The following is a 17,213-nucleotide window of genomic DNA, read 5'->3' on the forward strand; positions in this document are numbered from 1 at the left end:
CTATTGGCCAATATTTTGTTAAGGATTTTTGAATCTATGTTCATTAGGGATATTGGTCTGTAATTCTCAATGCCTGTGGGGTCTTTGCCCTGTTTGGGTATCAAAGTAATGCTGGCTACGTAAAATGTGTTTGGGAGTTTGCCATCCTCTTCTATATTATGGAATACTTTGTGGAGGATCGGTGTCAATGCTTCCCTGAATGTTTGGTTGAACTCTGCCATGTAGCCATCTGGCCTTGGGGCTTTTTTTGTTTGTAGATTTTTAATTATTGTATCTATTTCCTCTTTAGCTATGGGTTTGTTAAGGTCATTGATCTGTGTCTGAGATAATTTAGGGAGAGACTGTTTTTCCAAGTATTTATCCATGTCTTCTATGTTGCTGAGTTCATTAGAATACAGACTTTTATAGTATTTTGTGATGATCCTTTCAATCTCATTGGGGTCTGTTATTGCCCCTGCTTCATCCCTCATCATGGCTATTGATTTTTGCTCCTTTCTATCCTCGGTAAGCTTTGCTAGAGAAGTGTCAATTTTGTTAATTCTTTCGTAGAACCAGCTTTTAGCTGCATTTATCTTTTGTATTGTTCTCTTGTCTACCCACTGGTTTAATTCTGCCCTCATTTTAATTATTTCTTTTCTCTTGCTATTTGAGTGGTGGTTCTGCTAACTCTGTTCTAGTTGTTGGAGGTTTTGTGTTAGCATATCTGCCATGCGCCGCTCTTCTTTTTTCATATAGGCATTTAATGATGTCAAGCTACCTCTTATAACTGCCTCCGCAGTGTCCCATAAGTTATGGTACATTGTGTTCTCTCGTTCTCATTGGTTTCTAGAAACTTCCTGATATCCACTCTAATCTGGGCCTGTACCCATTCGTGTCACAGGAGATCATTGTTCACCCTCCAATTGATTGCCCTTACTTTCCTGGATATCCTCTTATTAATCTCCAGCTTTATGGCACGATGATCTGAAAAAGATGTCTGGATAATATCTATGTGTTTGAATTTGCTCAGGCTGGACTTGTGTCCCAGCATGTGGTCTATTCTTGAAAAAGATCCATGTGGACTAGAAAAGAATGTGAAACCCTTTGCGTTTGGATGGAAAGCTCTATAAATGTCTATCAGGCTCTGTTGCCTAATTACATTGTTTAGCTCTATGGCATCTTTGCTGAGCTTCTTTCCCAGTGATCTGTCCTTCTCTGATAGCGGAGTGTTAAAGTCGCCTACTATGATTGTTGAGTCCGTGATTTCTTTTTTCATCTTTTTAATAGTTTGTTTGATGAACTTTGCAGCACCATTGTTGGGAGCATAGATATTCAATATGCGAATTGCTTCTTGGTTTATTGAACCTTTGAGCATTATGTAGTGTCCCTCGTCTCATTTTATGGTTTGGATCTTGAAGTCAATATTGTCAGAGATTAAGATAGCCACCCCTGCCTTTTTGGAGTTAGGATGCGCTTGGTAAACTTTCTGCCATCCCTTTATTCTTAGCATATTCTTCTCTGTGTGCTTAAGATGTGTCTCTTGCAGGCAACAGATTGATGGATTATGTTTTCTGAGCCCGTCCTCCAGCCTTTTTCTTTTAATGTACGAATTGAGTCCATTGGAGTTCAGTGTTATTATCACTATCTGTGGGTTCATAGTTGTCATACCATGTTTTGTGGTTTGGGTCTTTACCTATCTCCCCTCATATCAGTGTGCTGTGTTTGAGTGGAGATTTTCTATGTTGTCTTCTTTTCCATCTGAAATCCTTTTGTCCTAATAATTGTTGCTGGCATGTTGGCTACTAGATGGAGCTGGGCTATATGGTGATCTCCTGTTTGTTCTTGGTGGAGGTTGATCCTCTGGCCATAGTGAGTCAGCCAGTATCTTCCGCAGGCTCGGGTGTTTTGCAGCATATTCTTTGAGTTTTTCCTTGTCCTGGAAGACCCTTATCTCACCATCCATCTTAATGGATAACTTGGCAGGTTACAGGATTCTGGGTGAGGCACTTTTTTTCCTTCAGCTTTTGGAAGATGTTGCTCCATTCTCTCCTCCTCTTCATGGTTTCAGCTGATAGGTCTGAGCACATTCTTACCTGTGCTGCTTTGTATGTGATTGTCTTCCTTTCTCTTGCTGCTCGTAAAAAATTTTTTTTTCCTCGAAGTTGGATATTTTTACTATTATATGCCTTGGTGTGTTCTTCTTGGGGTCTAGTATAGCTGGGGTCCTTTCTGCTTCCTGTATGAGTGCCTGGTTCTCCCTTATTAGGGTGGGAAAGTTTTCTTCCAGGAATTCCTTTGCTATCTTGATTGTTGACTTGTATGTTGTGTTGAGTTCAGGGAGACCGATAATACGAAGATTATTCCTATTCATAGCATCTGTCATTGATCTCAGGCTATCTTCTGTTTCTTTAATTTTTTAATCTGACTGTCTTTCTTGGTTGCTTAGTTCTCTTTGAGTGTCCTCGAGGTCACTGATAATGGTTCTATGCCTCTCAAGCCTAATCGTAAATTCTGTGACCTTGTATCTGCTACCTCCTCTGTTATCTCCTGCAGTTCCCTTTGGTGGGTGGACTTCATCCCCTCTATTGTGGACTTCATCCCCTCTATTGTGGACTTCATCTCCTCTATTATTGTATCCTTGTTCTGGGTTGCTTCCTTCAGCTCCTTTATTACTGCCAGTAGACTTCTGAAGATTTCCTTCTGTGGCAGATCTGTATCTTCTTTTTCTATGAGAGATGTTTGCTCTGCGACTATGTTTTGTCTCTCTATTTTTTTGTTGGGAGTGATGTGGTCTGTTGATTTTTCCTCTATCCTTTCATAGGCCCCATGCTTCTGGGAGGCCAGGGGGCCCTTATCTGTGTTATTGTTAAGGATTCTCTCAGGACCTACTCTAAGGATGTGTCAGACTGCTATGTAGGTAGAGTTGTCCGTAGGCTTGGTGACCAGCAGTGGTGGGATGTTTCAGCGACTGGAGTGGGGGATGTGGCCTCTATGAGTGCCTCTTGGTTGCTTTGACCTGGTCTGTCAGGGTACCCTTAGCAGCCCCCCCACACACTTTTTGTTATTTAGTATTAAAAAGGAAAAAGTTTAACATTTTTAAATATTAAAAAAAAATTTTTAATTGGGGGGAGGAAAAAGAAAAAGAATGGAGAGGGAGAAGGAAGGAGAAGAAGCTATAAAAGAGGATAGAAGAGAAGTGATAATAGTGAGAGTGAGAAAATAAAGAGATAGAAGGAATACCTATAGGAGAGGGGCAGAAGAGAAGTATTAGCAATAGTGAAAAAGGAGGAAGAAATAAGGGAGTGAAGAAAGTACAGAAAGTAAAAGAGAAAAAAGAGGAAATTAGCACGAGATAAAATGTATATATGTATATATTTAGATCCCCCCCCACCCCGCCTTCTTTTCCCTCCAAGTTCTAGCAATGCCTAATAGAAGGCAGAGGTGGGCGAGGCCTCCCTGCCTCGGGATGTGGTGCTGAGCTGGGCTCCGGAGCAGGTCTGTGTGAGGGGAAATTGCTCTTCCGATCGACAAGCTCTCCGAGGCTCTCGGAGGCCACGCTGAGGGAGGCTCTGGACAGCGCTAAGCCGCCTGCACTGCCTGGGAAAGACTGGGGCCACAAGGGGTGTGGTGAGGCGCAGGCCGCAATGCCTGCCTCCTGCAGAGGGCTGGGGCAGGCTTGGAGCTGGTGCTGGGGATCCCGCGGGGCACTGGAGAGATGGGCACCCGTGGAGCATGCAGACAGCTCCCTCAGGTGCCGGAGAGCTGATTCACAGGTTCCCTAGCCGGCGGGCGGGCGTTTATCGCTAGATCAGCTGGCCATGAGCGGCACAGGCTTCTCGGCGATGTGTTCCTCGCTGATCGGACAGCGGCGGCTCTGGCGGAGAGCAGCCAGCCATGGGGATCGCGCTCTGCCCTGTGGGGGCACGCCGCGTGACAGGCTCGGAGCCGCTGGGCGTGTGGAATCCCCAGTGCCCCAGAGCAGGCAAGAACCCCGCTGGCAGTGCGCTCAGCGGGCAGCGGCCCCCACTGTTCCACGGCAGGCGGGTTCCCCGCTCCTCCGGGCTCCATGCACAGACACAGCGCCACGCGGAGAGAAGTGGGCTTGGCACCCCCTCCCGGTCCAGGAATGGCATGGGAGCTGGGACACCAGGGCGGGCGAGCCGCAAATGCAGCACTGTTGGAGAGATCCCAGGCAGCAGTGGGGGTGGATTGGCTCCCGTGAGCGTCGCCCAGTTAGTACCTGGTAGATTGGAGTCAGTTACCCAGGGCTTAGATGAATGGAGGGAGGGACACGGGCTCAGGGTCATATCGCTGCCACATGGGGAGAGGGGACCTGTGGGGAGGAGAAGCTACTCTTCTAGTGGGGTCCCGTGAGTGGGCAACTGCTGTCTTGGAGGTCCCGCCACTTCTGTGCATGTCTCCGCAGAGCAGGCAAGCAACTCTGGGCGCAGGTTCCTGGTCTGGGGATGGAGTGGGGCTAGAGCGAGTCTAGGACGTGGTCGCAGGGGCTTAGGGACCCGTGATGTTCCACGATTCGGGACCTGGATCACCGAGGCCCGGCTCAGGACATATGTGTGGGGTGGGGGCCGGATGTTGGCCCCAGGGGGATGTCTCACTCACTTACCACTCGGCTACCTGGACACCGAACCCGCCTTGTTCGAGAGAGCTCTCAGAGACAGTGGGTCCCCTGGTCCGCCATCTTCCCGGAAGTCTGGGTATTTATTTTAAGTATTAACCTTTTGGGCTCTATTTGGTTTTAAATATTCTCTCTCTCTCTCTGTTTTCCTATTGGGGTTTATCTCTAATGTAGTTTGTCATTGTGGGTAGCCTCCTTGAATCTTTGTGATGTATTTTTCTGTTTTTCAGTATATGAAACCCAGGGTTGATAAACCTGTAGAGACAACAATTACAATCAGGGTTCCTGGAGGATAAAAGGGTCATACGGTGGAGGGGGATGATAGAAAAGGAATGCTGATATCAGGAAGTTTAAGAAGTTACAAAAAATAAAACTGATTGTAGTACCAATTGTATAATAATGCTTGATGTGATTGAACTATATAATGGTAGGATTTCTAGATTTCCCAATAAAATGATTTATATAAACAAAGAAAGTATTAAATGTTTTTAATCATTGGATATCCTTATTCAATCTTTATTACACATCCGGTATGTAATAAATGGAACTTATTTTCTTAAAATAATATTGTTAATTTTTAATTCCAGTACAAATATTGATACCAATTTGTGTATATGGAATATGAAGTTAAAGTATCTAATTGACCTACATTCAAATATTACTTTCTTTTTTTATGAACCATCCAAAATGACTCTGCAGCCACCCTTCAGCAGTTGATTTCTGAAACAATGGTTCGATGGGCTCAGGAGTCTGTCATTGAAGATGCTGAGTTGGTGCGGGCCATGTTTGTGCTGCTGCATCGACAATATGATGGCATTGGGGCTTTGGTTCGGGCTCTGCCCAAGACATATACCATAAATGGAATCTCTGTGGAGGATACCATCAATTTGCTGGCTTCCCTTGGTCAGATTCGCTCTCTGCTGAGTGTCAGAATGGGCAAAGAAGAAGAAAAGCTTATGATTCGTGGATTGGGGTAAATTATTTAACTCTAATAATTTTCTCTTCTATGTTTCTTTTGTTTACCCCCCAAAACAATGAAGTTATTAAGGCAAATACAATATCTAGATTATATTGAATTAGATTATTTTTCTACAGCTGATGTAGTAAAGCTAAATAAGAAATTAATTCTCAGTTGCAAAGCATGACAAATATTAAAACTAAAAGCTAATGTAGCCATGACAGGCAGGGCTTATCTTTAATTATTATTTTTTTTTAAAACCTACAATTATTAGTAATTTATAATAATGTATGTAATACAGGTTGATAATTCCTTTTTATCTGTGTGTATGAGGGGGGATCCCCCCCAATTGAAATTTTTTTAAGCTATGAATTTATTTTTTTTTTTTACAAAACAGCAAACAGCCCTATCACCTTCAAAGTACACTCCATTGCACTTAATATATTTGTCAAATCTGTGATTAATTTTCATTATTCAAAGTCATCTTTTTGGATGACTCGATTTTTTCTTCACCTCCTCTATGTCAAATCACTGTCTTTTCATTTCCTTCTTTATTTTTGGAAACAAAAAGAAGTTGCCTGGAGCAAGGTCAAGTGAGTAAGGTGTGTGGGACAAGAAAGGCATACTGGTTTTTGCCCAAAACTGGTGCACTGAGATGGCTGTGCACCATGCTGGTAAAAGTAATCCCCCATCTGCCACAAACCAGGCCTTTTTTGTTGCACACTATTAAACACAATATTTTCAGTATCTCTAAATAAAAAGCTTGAATAACAGTCTGACCTAGTGGAATGAACTCCAAATACACCCTCACATAAAAAACCTAATGAGTGTCATCTTGATCTTTGATTTCACTTGGCAAGCTTTTTTGGGTGAGATGACAATGGCATCTTCTAGTGGCTTGATTGATGTTTGTTTTGGGGATCATAAGAATAGAACTTATCTTCTCACCAGTAATGACCTTGGGAAAAATATAAAAAGTCTGGGTCGCTTCAAAGCTGAGGTTCAAAGCATAGCATGTTTCTAGTTGATGCTGTTTTTCCTGGTCAGTCAAAACCTGAGGCAGATTTCCCAGTGACGTTGCTCATTCCCAAATCTTTCCTTAAAGTTTGTTAATCTGAGATAGTCCAGATAACTGCCCTATTTCTTCAGTGGTCCATCATCCATCTTCAAGCAGAAGTGCATTAATTTTGTCAACATTTTCTTCTGATCGGAAAGTTTATGGATGTACAGAATGAGGTTTGTAGTTAATAGACATTTAACCTTTTTTGAAAGGAGAAAATCACTCATACACGAGTTTTTCTCATAGCACCATCCTGGTAAGCTGTGTTCAACATCACAACAGTTTCTGCGGCATTTTTCCTGAGTAGAAAACAAACTTTCATAAGCCGCATGCTGTTCTTTTAAAACAGCCATCACAAATAAACAAGGTTCAAGCGAAAATGCTTTTACAAAAATATTCATTGTGACCAGTCACAATGATGCCACTAGGTGCACTAACTCAGAGTGAGTTGTTCAATGTTTTCCTAGCATGAAAAAATGTGTACTACATAAGTTTGGCCAAGCAGTGCTTTTTTCTGTTGTTGCTCTTATTTTTTATTTTTTTTTGGGGGGGGGAGAGGAAGGGGAAGGCACCCCTTCGTATCTTGGAGGATTTTGCCAGTAGGAAGGAACAAGTTTTCCTATATCTGCTTGGGCCATGGAAAAAGAAGGAAAAAAAAACAAAAAGTGAATCTTAGAATTCAAATCATGAACTCATACTCCCTATCAATTTAATGACTATGCATAATTTAAAGACTCCCAAGCTGAGATTCTACTAAAAAAATTAGCCTAGAGGATGATTTCTCATCTCAGAATCACAGTGAAATATTTTAAGGAGTGAAATCTTGCTACGAGAGGCTAGCTTTCCATCAGAAATTGTGGAACCATCCACCATTAATAAGAATTAGTAGATGTAACATTCCAAGTTCTGAAGAAAAATGAATATTAAGTTGCAATGTGCTACCCAACTGAGAATGCAACTTACAGTGAAGACTGTAGATGATATGAAGTTTAGAGTTTATATCCCATATTCAAGACTGGAGGTTTTTCTAAAATTCTCATAATAAAGGCATGGTTTAGGAAAAAGAAAATGAATCCTGATGGCAAAATAAAATGTGATAAAATTTAAGTGTGTCCTCTTGATATATATGAGGGGGAATTCAAGCAATCATCAATAAATATGAATACTTTTAAGATATAAGAATAAGATGAAATTAAATTCCCAGTCAGAATTAAAACTTAAATCTTAATTAACCAAATGAAAATAACTTTGTTAAAAAATGAAGAGCCCGTATTTCTTAAATGAACACAAATAACAGTCTTTAGTATAAGAAACATTATGTTATATATAGTATATAAACCCTTCAGTAGCAACAAGACACAAAATGATTATGAAAAAAGTATAGAAAGGGAGAATGTTACCCAAGCCATAGTATTTTCAGTTGCCGCATGTGCATGTGAAATTTGGACATTGAATAAGACAGATTGATGCATCTGAATTATGGTGCTGATGAAGAATTTTGAAAGTATCATGGACTGCCAAGAGAATAAACGTAACGGACATGGAAGTGAATATAATTACAACACTCATTTGAAACAAGGATGGCAAGACTGTTGTCTCACATATTATGAAGAGACTAGGCTCTGGAGGAGGACAACATGCTTGGTAAATTGAGTGACAGTGAAAAAGAGGAAGACGCTGTACAAGATCGATTTACATGGAGGCCACAACCCTGGGCTCAGACATAAGGACAATTGTGAGGATGGCACAGAAGTTGGCAGTATTTCATCCCTTCTGATTCAGAACCTATTCATTGGCCCCTAACAACAACAGCAGCACTTAATTTTTTATTAAAATATTAATTATACAAACCATTCTAGTCCACTTTTCTATATAGCTAGTGGAGCTAAAATTTAGTATCCTATGAAAAAATGAAATAGGAGAATGACTCAATTATTAAATTAAACTGAAAATAAGGCTTTGTTTCCTCATATTTTAGGTTCCTGCTGTAGTTTTAACAGTGAAATGTCTCACGAAGAGACATATAAATGTGTACATATCTATCTATCTATCTATCTATCTATCTATCTATCTATCTATCTATCTATCTACCTATCTATATATATATTAATTTATGTCAAAAGATCTATGCATACAACAGTTCTCCTTTCTCTGGGACTGTGGTTCTCAACCTTCCTCACGCAGTGACCCTTTAATACAATTCCTCAGGTTGTGGGGACCCCATACATATCTGAATGTGGGCGGACCCTCCTGGAGACCAATTGAGGAGTGGTGTCTCGGTTCCTAAGACCAGTGGAAATATGGTCTTAGGCGACCTTTGTGAAAGGGTCGACCCCCAAAGGGGTCGCGACCCCACGTTAAGAACCGCTGCTCTAGAATAATAATAGTATTGCTAAATCATGTTATTTCTACTCATGCTGTTTTACAGACATGCCATACCATTGTATTCACAGTGCTTGTACCATTTCAGAGTACAACTAACAGAATTATATAATATTTTTGTTAAACTATTAGTGTTTTTAAAATTTGCTTGCTTTGTTTCAAATATGGCATAATTATTTCTAAAAGACAGACGTCTCAGACAAATTTATGTTTAAAAATTTCTCTCACTGCTGTGCTTTATTTGATATCTGACTTGTCCTTTTTAGGGATATAATGAATAATAAAGTGTTTTACCAGCACCCAAATCTGATGCGGGCTCTTGGAATGCATGAGACTGTAATGGAAGTCATGGTGAATGTTCTTGGTGGTGGTGAGTCCAAGGTAAAGAATTGCCTCTTATTCTTAGGATCTTGTCTTAGTCTGGTTTCTCTTTGTCAGGAGACAGAGATCCAGAGAGATGACACTGGGACTGGCTCATATGTTTTGGGGAGACTGGCATGCTCAAATGAGCAGTGGTAGCATGGTGAGTTACATGCTGGGCCCCTAAGTGCAGATGTTTGAAACTTTCTGCTAGAGAAAGGTGAGGCTTTCTACTACTGTGTTTACACTCTCACAAATCTGTAAGGGAATTGGATTCAACTCAATGGCAGTGAGACAAATTCAGTCTTTAAGGCAGCTGACAATCTGTTGACCCTTAAAGGCTTGTGTTGCAAGATACTTATTTCAGAGCACTGAAAATTCAGTCAAGAGTGAAGTAAAAGCTGTGTCAAAATGTCTGTCTTCTGGACACGCAGAACACTTTTTAGGAAGACTCCCTTTTCAATTGATGGATCGGTTGTATTACAGTAGTTAAAAAAATTTTTTTTGTTTTACTTTTGGGTCATAATCTGCTCTGCCAAAAGCCAACTAATATAATCCACATAATTATTCCATAAAGGCAATTAATAGAGTTTATTTTAAATGAGTATAACTTAAAGCTCTTCAAAATAAAATTAATTGTCATATAATAAGTGACCACATAAATCTGTGCAATATCATGACCTCTGGCTACAAAATATATTTCAATGTTTTTTTTGTGTGTGTTTTAAAGTGTTATTTTTCAAAATGTAGTGTGGTCAAACACTAATCTTGTTGCCCTCAAGGAATAGTGACAAGAAATAAATTAGCTGACCTTAGGTAAGGCAGATTACTTTCCAAAAGTAATAAAGTAGAGCAATATGTATACTCCGTCCATATTTCTCATGTTCAACTTACCAGTTAATCTGATTTTTAAGATATTTATATAATACGTTCTGGTAAAGATGGACTTCAGGGTATATGGTAACTCTGGTGTAAGAGTTTGATGTGAGCTAGCTGGTAGCCTTTCCAGTCAGGCAGCCATGTAGGCAAGGAGTGTCCTAATCAGTGATGTTCTAAATCTCCAGAGAATCACCTCAGTAATTAAGAGCATAGTAAAGATACCCTTTTATACATTTTGACCATTGAATGAGTGGGTGGCCTAATTAACATGCTTAGATCTAACTAAGGCTGCCTGTTGAAATCTACCCAGAGATACCTCAGAAGAGAAGTCTATTGACATAATTCTGGAAAATCAGCCTATCTTACACAATTCTCTGACATACTTCAGTCACCAGCAGTCAGAGTCAACTCCATTACAACTGATTGGTTAAGTAATGAAGTTGTGTTAGTTTTTTTTTTTTTTCATATTTTATCTCATTGAATCCTTTCTCTACCCACACCATATTATTCCACGTTTACAAAACAGAATCAAAGAGATTATACAATTTCCCAAGGAATGAGATTGAATTCTCAAGGGAGATGTGTTCCTGACAGGAATCGCAATTCAGTCTGCTTGCTCCTAAACTAGATTTATGCCATCAGTGGGATTTTATAGAATAATTCCGGATCCAGCCCACTAATTATAATATGTTATCCTTGATTTTCAGCGGCTCAAGATCTATGAAAGCCATAGTCTGAGTATTTTAATATCTTCCATATCTGATGAGAATTAATTGGTAATATGATTTGGACATTAACTTTTGAACTCAATGTCACAAAGATCATTTGCTCAAACTGTTAACTAAAATGCTTTTTATACAGGAAATCACTTTTCCCAAGATGGTGGCCAACTGTTGCCGTTTTCTGTGTTATTTCTGCCGTATAAGTAGACAGAATCAAAAAGCTATGTTTGATCATCTTAGTTATTTACTGGAAAATAGCAGTGTTGGTCTTGGTAAGTAAAAGAATCTTATGTTGCATTTAGAAACTTAGTTTAACTTTAAAGATTAAATTAATTCAGTACATACTGCATTTAGAAATTTTAAATGGAATCATGTTCTTATATTGAATTCTCTAGTTGCAGCACAATCCCAATTTTATTTCACTTTTTTTCAACAGCCTCTCCAGCCATGAGAGGGTCTACACCTCTGGATGTGGCTGCAGCCTCAGTGATGGATAATAATGAACTTGCCTTAGCTTTGCGTGAACCAGATTTGGAAAAGGTGAGCAATAATACTGCTCATGTATTTGTGCAAGTTATGCTTCTGTGTAGTTATCTTCTAGATTATTTCAATCTCTGAAAATGGTTATTTTACTGGACTCCTAGTTGAAATGTTGGCAGTTTTACCACACCTTGAGATGCCTTAGAAGACATGCCTGGCTACCTTGTTTGTAAAATCATGTCTTGTAAATAGAGCATTTCTGCTCTGCACACTTAGGGTAGCCATGAGTTAGAATTAACTCCTTGATAATTCAGAAGAACAATAGCAACAAAGTTATAAAGAACAGGAACTTTGGGATAATTTATTTTCTCTTAAAATATGTATTTCTTATGTTAACTTGAGTTAGGTTATCAACTTGTTTATGAAATTGGTAGTTAAGTGGTAGAATTCTCACCTTCTATGTGGGAAACTTGGGATCTATTCCCACAATCCACTTCATTCACAGCCATTATCTATCCATCAGTAGAGTTTTGTGTGTTGCTGTGGTGCCGAGCAGGTTTCAGCAGTTTCTAGACTCAGGTCAATTAAGGAGAAAGGCTTGAAGATATACTTCTCAAACGCAAGCTGTGAAGACTTTTTGAGTCACTATGGCTTGAAACCCATCGTGGGTTGAGGCTGGATGGTGCAGGGTTTCATTTATTGGTACATGAGTTGATTGCTAACTCAACAGCAGTTACTAACAGCAAATTTCTTCACCTATGTTCTTGTGTGCTTTTGTCTTGCCACAATATTTGCTTCAGTAGTATATTTTCAATTTTCTAAATGATTATTTTACCATCACATATACACAGCTCATCTTAAAAATAAGTTTATGTATTTAAAAACAAAGTGCTAATAAAATGCTATATATTATACATTTTATATATATTTGCCAAAATATAGATTATTTTCCCACAACTGAAATTACATTCAAAGTCTCCCCATGATTTTACCCCTGCGTCTTTAAAATCTATTCTTATATTAGCACTTAGAACTTTTCTATGAAAATGATCATGTCAGTCATCTGCTCAGGACTCTCTAAAACCACCCATCTCACTCATTAAAAACTGCAGTTGTTACAATAGCCCCTACACCATCTGATGCCATTCTGAGTCTGCTTCTGTTTCCTACGAATCTCTCTCACCTCTCTTTGTTGCAGCCACACTTTGCTCCCTGCTCCCGAAGCACATTCCTTTATACATGCTGTTTCCCCTATCTTCATATTTTCTCCAGTTGTGTTCTTTTTTCAGAAATAGCTCTCATCACTGTTCAGAAACCACCTTCTTGATCAGACCGCACTGCCTTTGAGCCAGTTCTGATACCTAGCAACCTCGTGTACAAGATTGCCCAGTACCTTGTGATACCATTTCAGTTATGTTTGAGCCCATTGTTGTAGGCATTTTATCAGTCCAGCACATTGAAGCTGGCATTTTAACTCACCTTTTTCTGGTCCTCTACTTTGCCAAGCATGGTGTGTTTTTGCAGGGGCACATCTATCCAGCTAAAATGCCCAAGGAAGTCTTTCCATACTCTCTTCTCTTGAGAATTCTGGCTCTACGTCTTCCAAGACAGATTTGTTAGCTGTTCTGGAATGTCATGGTACTTTCAATATTCTGCCACAGCATCATAATTCAAATGCATCAATTCTTCTCTAGTCTGCTTTAATCATTGTCCATATTTCACATACATTATATGGCAATTCAAAATACCTTAGCATGAGTCAGAAGTATCATAGCCCTCAAAGTAACATATTTGCTCTTTAGCATTTTAAAGAAGTATTTTGTGTCAGATCTTACCAACACAATATGTCACTTGAGTTTTCTCTCTCTTTTTTAATTTAACATCACTTTATTCGGGGATGTTACAGCCTTTATAACAATTCATACATAAATTGCCTCAAACACATTTGAACATGTTGCCATCATCATTTTCAAAGTATTTTCTTTATGCTTGAGCCCGTGTTATCAACTCCTCTTTTTTCTGTCCCTCCCCCACACCCCCACCCTTGTGGACCATTGATAATTATTATTATTTTCATGTCTTATACCATTCACTGTCTCACTTTGCCATGTTTCTGTTGTTCAACCCCCAGGGGCGGGTGGTGGTGGTGGGAATACATCGATGATTATAGTTTGGCTCTCGGTTTCTCCTCCTTCTCCCCTGACCTCCCCCCTACCTTACGGTATCACTATTCCCATTACTGGTACTGACGGATTTATCTCTTCTGGATCCCAAGAACAGGCAATCGAGAGTCGAGATCTCTTATCTGTACCAGTGTACATGCTCCAGTGTAACCAGATTTGAAAGGTAGAACTGGGGTCGTGATAGTGGGGAGCTGGAAGCATTAAAAAACTGGAGGAATGTTGTGTGTTCTGTCCGTGCCTTGGTGCATCCTGGAAGTCTCGTTCTAGAATGCCTGATGAGGTTTGACCAAGTCCAGGATAACCAAGGGAAAATACTGAGGGTCAAATGAAGGTCAAAATAACTGGAACAGGAGGAAAGTAAAAAGAAATAGAGGAAAGAACTAGGAGGCAAACGACATTTATAGAGGTATAAATATAGGCATGCACCCATGTAAGTATAGTAACATATAAAGATAGAGACATAGGTCCATGTACATATATTTAAATGTTAAGTATTAAGGTAGCAGCACTTGGTTCTCTACTCAAGTACTTCCTCAAAGCAAGACTATTTTGTTCTAATAACCTGGCATTTTGTGATGCTCACCTTCCCAACACGATCACCGAAGTCAAAATGGTGCATAATAAAATGCCCGGCTAATAAAAGATATAGCATCTGGGTCTTAAAGGCTTAAAGTTGCAAGCAGTCATCTAGCAAGGAAGCAACAAAGCCCACATTGAAGAAGCACACCAGCCTGTGTGATCATAGGTGTTATTCAGGTATTAGGTTATCATAAGACCCCAAACAAACAAATATATGGATGCAAATGATAGGGGTTGGAAAAAAACAAATTGCCCATCTGTAGACAATTTGACATTCCATCACTCATGACTGCTGCTTCCATGAGTATTGATTGTGGATCCAAGTAAAATGAAATCCTTGACAATTTCCATCTTTCTCCATCTATCATGAAGTTGTTTATTGGTTCATTTGTAAAGATTTTTATTTTCTTCACATTGAAATATAAGCCACAGTAAAAGCTATCATATTTGATCTTCATCAGTGTTTCAAGTCCACTTGGTTTTCAGCAAGCAAGGCTGTGTCATCTCCATGTCAGAGGTTGTTAACGAGCCTTCTTCCAATCCTAATGCCAAATTCTTTTCATACAGCTCAGCTTCTCAGATTACTTGCTTACCATACAGATTGAGTAATGTAGTGAAATATACAAGCCTTATCCATATCTTTACTGGTTTTGAAACATGTATCCCTCGAATCTGTTCAAATGACTGCCTCTTGGCCTAGTATGTACAGATTCTGCATGAGCACAACTAAGTGTTCTCAAGTTTCCATGCTTCTCAATTCATAGTTTGTTACAATCCTTACAATATAATGCCTTGCAGTCAGCGAAACACAAGTAAACATCTTTTGATTATTCTCTGCTTTCAGTCAAGATCCATCAGATATCAACAATGACATCCCTGTTGCACCTCCTCTGCTCAATTTGTCTTGAATTTCTGGCAACTTCCACTCTATAAATGGCTTCAACCATTAAAAAATTATTTTCAGCAAAATTTCACTTCCTTGTGATATTAATGATATAGTTTGATACTTTTTGCATTCTCCTGGTTCATATTTCTTTGGACCAGGTACAAATGTGGATCTCTTGCATTTGGTTGTCCACAGAACTGCCTTCAAAGTTCTGGGCAGAGACAAGGCTAGCCTCAATTTGGCTGCATCAAGTTGTTGAGATATTTCAAATAGTATTCTGGCAGTTTCTGAGACTTTGCTTTATATTTTATTTTATTTGCTAATGGATTCAGTGCACCTTGTACTTCTTCCTTCCAGCTTGACCATACAGAACCTCTTGAAATGTTTAAATGTCAACCAATTCATTCTGGTACAGTGAATACAGTGTATTAATTCCATCTTCTTTTGATCTTTTCACCACATCATTTAATTCTTTGCCCATAGACGCCATCAATATTGCAATTTAAGGCTTGAATTTTTTAATCATTTCTTTCAACTTTAGATGTGCTGAGCATATTCTTCCTGTTGGGCCTTTTTAGCTCCAGATCTTTGCAAATTACATTATAAAACTTTACTTTCTTCTCCTCTAGCTGCCTTTAGAACTTTCAGTCTTCACCATTCCTTCCAGTTGCTTTAGCTACTAAAAGTTCATAAGCAATATTAGAGTCCCTCTGACACTCAGTTGAGCCTTTTTATTCTTTCCTATCTTTTTCATTCCTACCTTTGACTTTCTTCATGCATACATTTCTTGATGTCACCCCACAGTTTATTGGGTCTTTGTCATTAGTGTCCAATGCTTCAGTTCTTCTCTTGAGATGCTCTCAAAATTTTGGTGGGATATACTAAAAGATGAATTCTAGCTCTAGTAGATTTGTTTTAATTTTCCTCAGCTTCAACTATGTGTACTTGCATATGAATAACTGTGGTCTGGCCCAGTCAGCACCTGATCTTACTTTTGCTATTGAGCTTCTCCATCATCTCTCCCCATTAATGTGGTTGATTTGATTTCTTGATGTTCCGTCCATCTGGTTATGTCCACTTGCACAATCACTATTTCTGTTCCTGGAAAAAAACTATTTGCAATGAAGAAATCATTGATCTTTTAAAATTCTATCATGCAGTTTCCACCATTGTTTCTATTACCCTGACCATATTTCCCAGGTACTGATCTTTTCTCTTTGTTTCCAACATATGCATTCCAATCAATAAAATTATCAATACAGCTTCATGACATGTTTGAGCAATTTCATATTGGAAAAGTTGATATAATTCTTCAATTTCTTCATCACTGGTGTTAGAGGTTGGTGTGTAAAGTTGAATAAGAGTTGTATTAACTGGTCTTCCTTCGAAGTATATAGATATGATCCTACAATAGACAGAATTACACCTCAAATAGATCTTGAAGTATCCTTTTGATGATGAATAGAACACCTTTTCTTTGAATTGGCAATTCAAAATTGCCACTATTAGACTAATTCTCATGATTTCACATTTAATATTCCACCTCATTTTTGACAACTTATAACTTCCTAGATTCATATTTCGTGTATTCCCCATGCTAGTTATGTGTGGATATTTGCAGATGTTTCTTCTCATTATTAGTCATTCTCAATTCCAGGTAAATTTCTCCAAAGTTTGTTCCATCAATGTCATTAAGGCTGCCTCTACTTTGAGGAGTAGTCTCTTCCTCAGTTACATTTTGAGTGCTTTCTACCCTATTGGGCACATTATCAGACATTGTCTTGCTACTAGTCATAATACTTTCAGTGGCTAATCCCTCAGAAATGGACAGCCCATTACTTCTTCCTGATTAACTCTCATTCTAGAAGGTCCACTAAAACCTGTTCACCATCGGTGACCCTACTAGTACTTGAAATATCAGTGGCTTAGCTTGCCACATCACAGCAACATGTAAGCCATCTCAGTATGGTTAACTGCTAGATGAGTAGTAGATATATAATTTTGCTATTTTTACATGTGTAATTTAGGATATTAACTGCATTCACATTTTTCTAATTTTCTTTTTCTCTATCATTCACTGCATTCTAATCAGTGACATTTATTTTCCCA

General features: G+C 39.1%; 1 protein-coding gene across 1 annotated transcript in view; it reads left to right on the top strand.

Moving 5' to 3' along the window:
* Window positions 1-17,213, top strand: part of RYR2 (ryanodine receptor 2) — an 805,653-nt gene that overhangs the window by 527,562 nt on the left and 260,878 nt on the right. The window contains exons 42-46 of the mRNA XM_045294222.1: window positions 3,846-4,222; window positions 5,315-5,588; window positions 9,282-9,396; window positions 11,116-11,248; window positions 11,413-11,516. Coding sequence (XP_045150157.1) covers window positions 3,846-4,222; window positions 5,315-5,588; window positions 9,282-9,396; window positions 11,116-11,248; window positions 11,413-11,516 — 1,003 coding nt within the window. The remainder of the gene's footprint in view (window positions 1-3,845; window positions 4,223-5,314; window positions 5,589-9,281; window positions 9,397-11,115; window positions 11,249-11,412; window positions 11,517-17,213) is intronic.

This window comes from Echinops telfairi, unplaced genomic scaffold, assembly GCF_000313985.2.
Source record: "Echinops telfairi isolate 266 unplaced genomic scaffold, ASM31398v2 ScPeMD7_3509;HRSCAF=4178, whole genome shotgun sequence".
Lineage (NCBI taxonomy): Eukaryota > Metazoa > Chordata > Mammalia > Afrosoricida > Tenrecidae > Echinops > Echinops telfairi.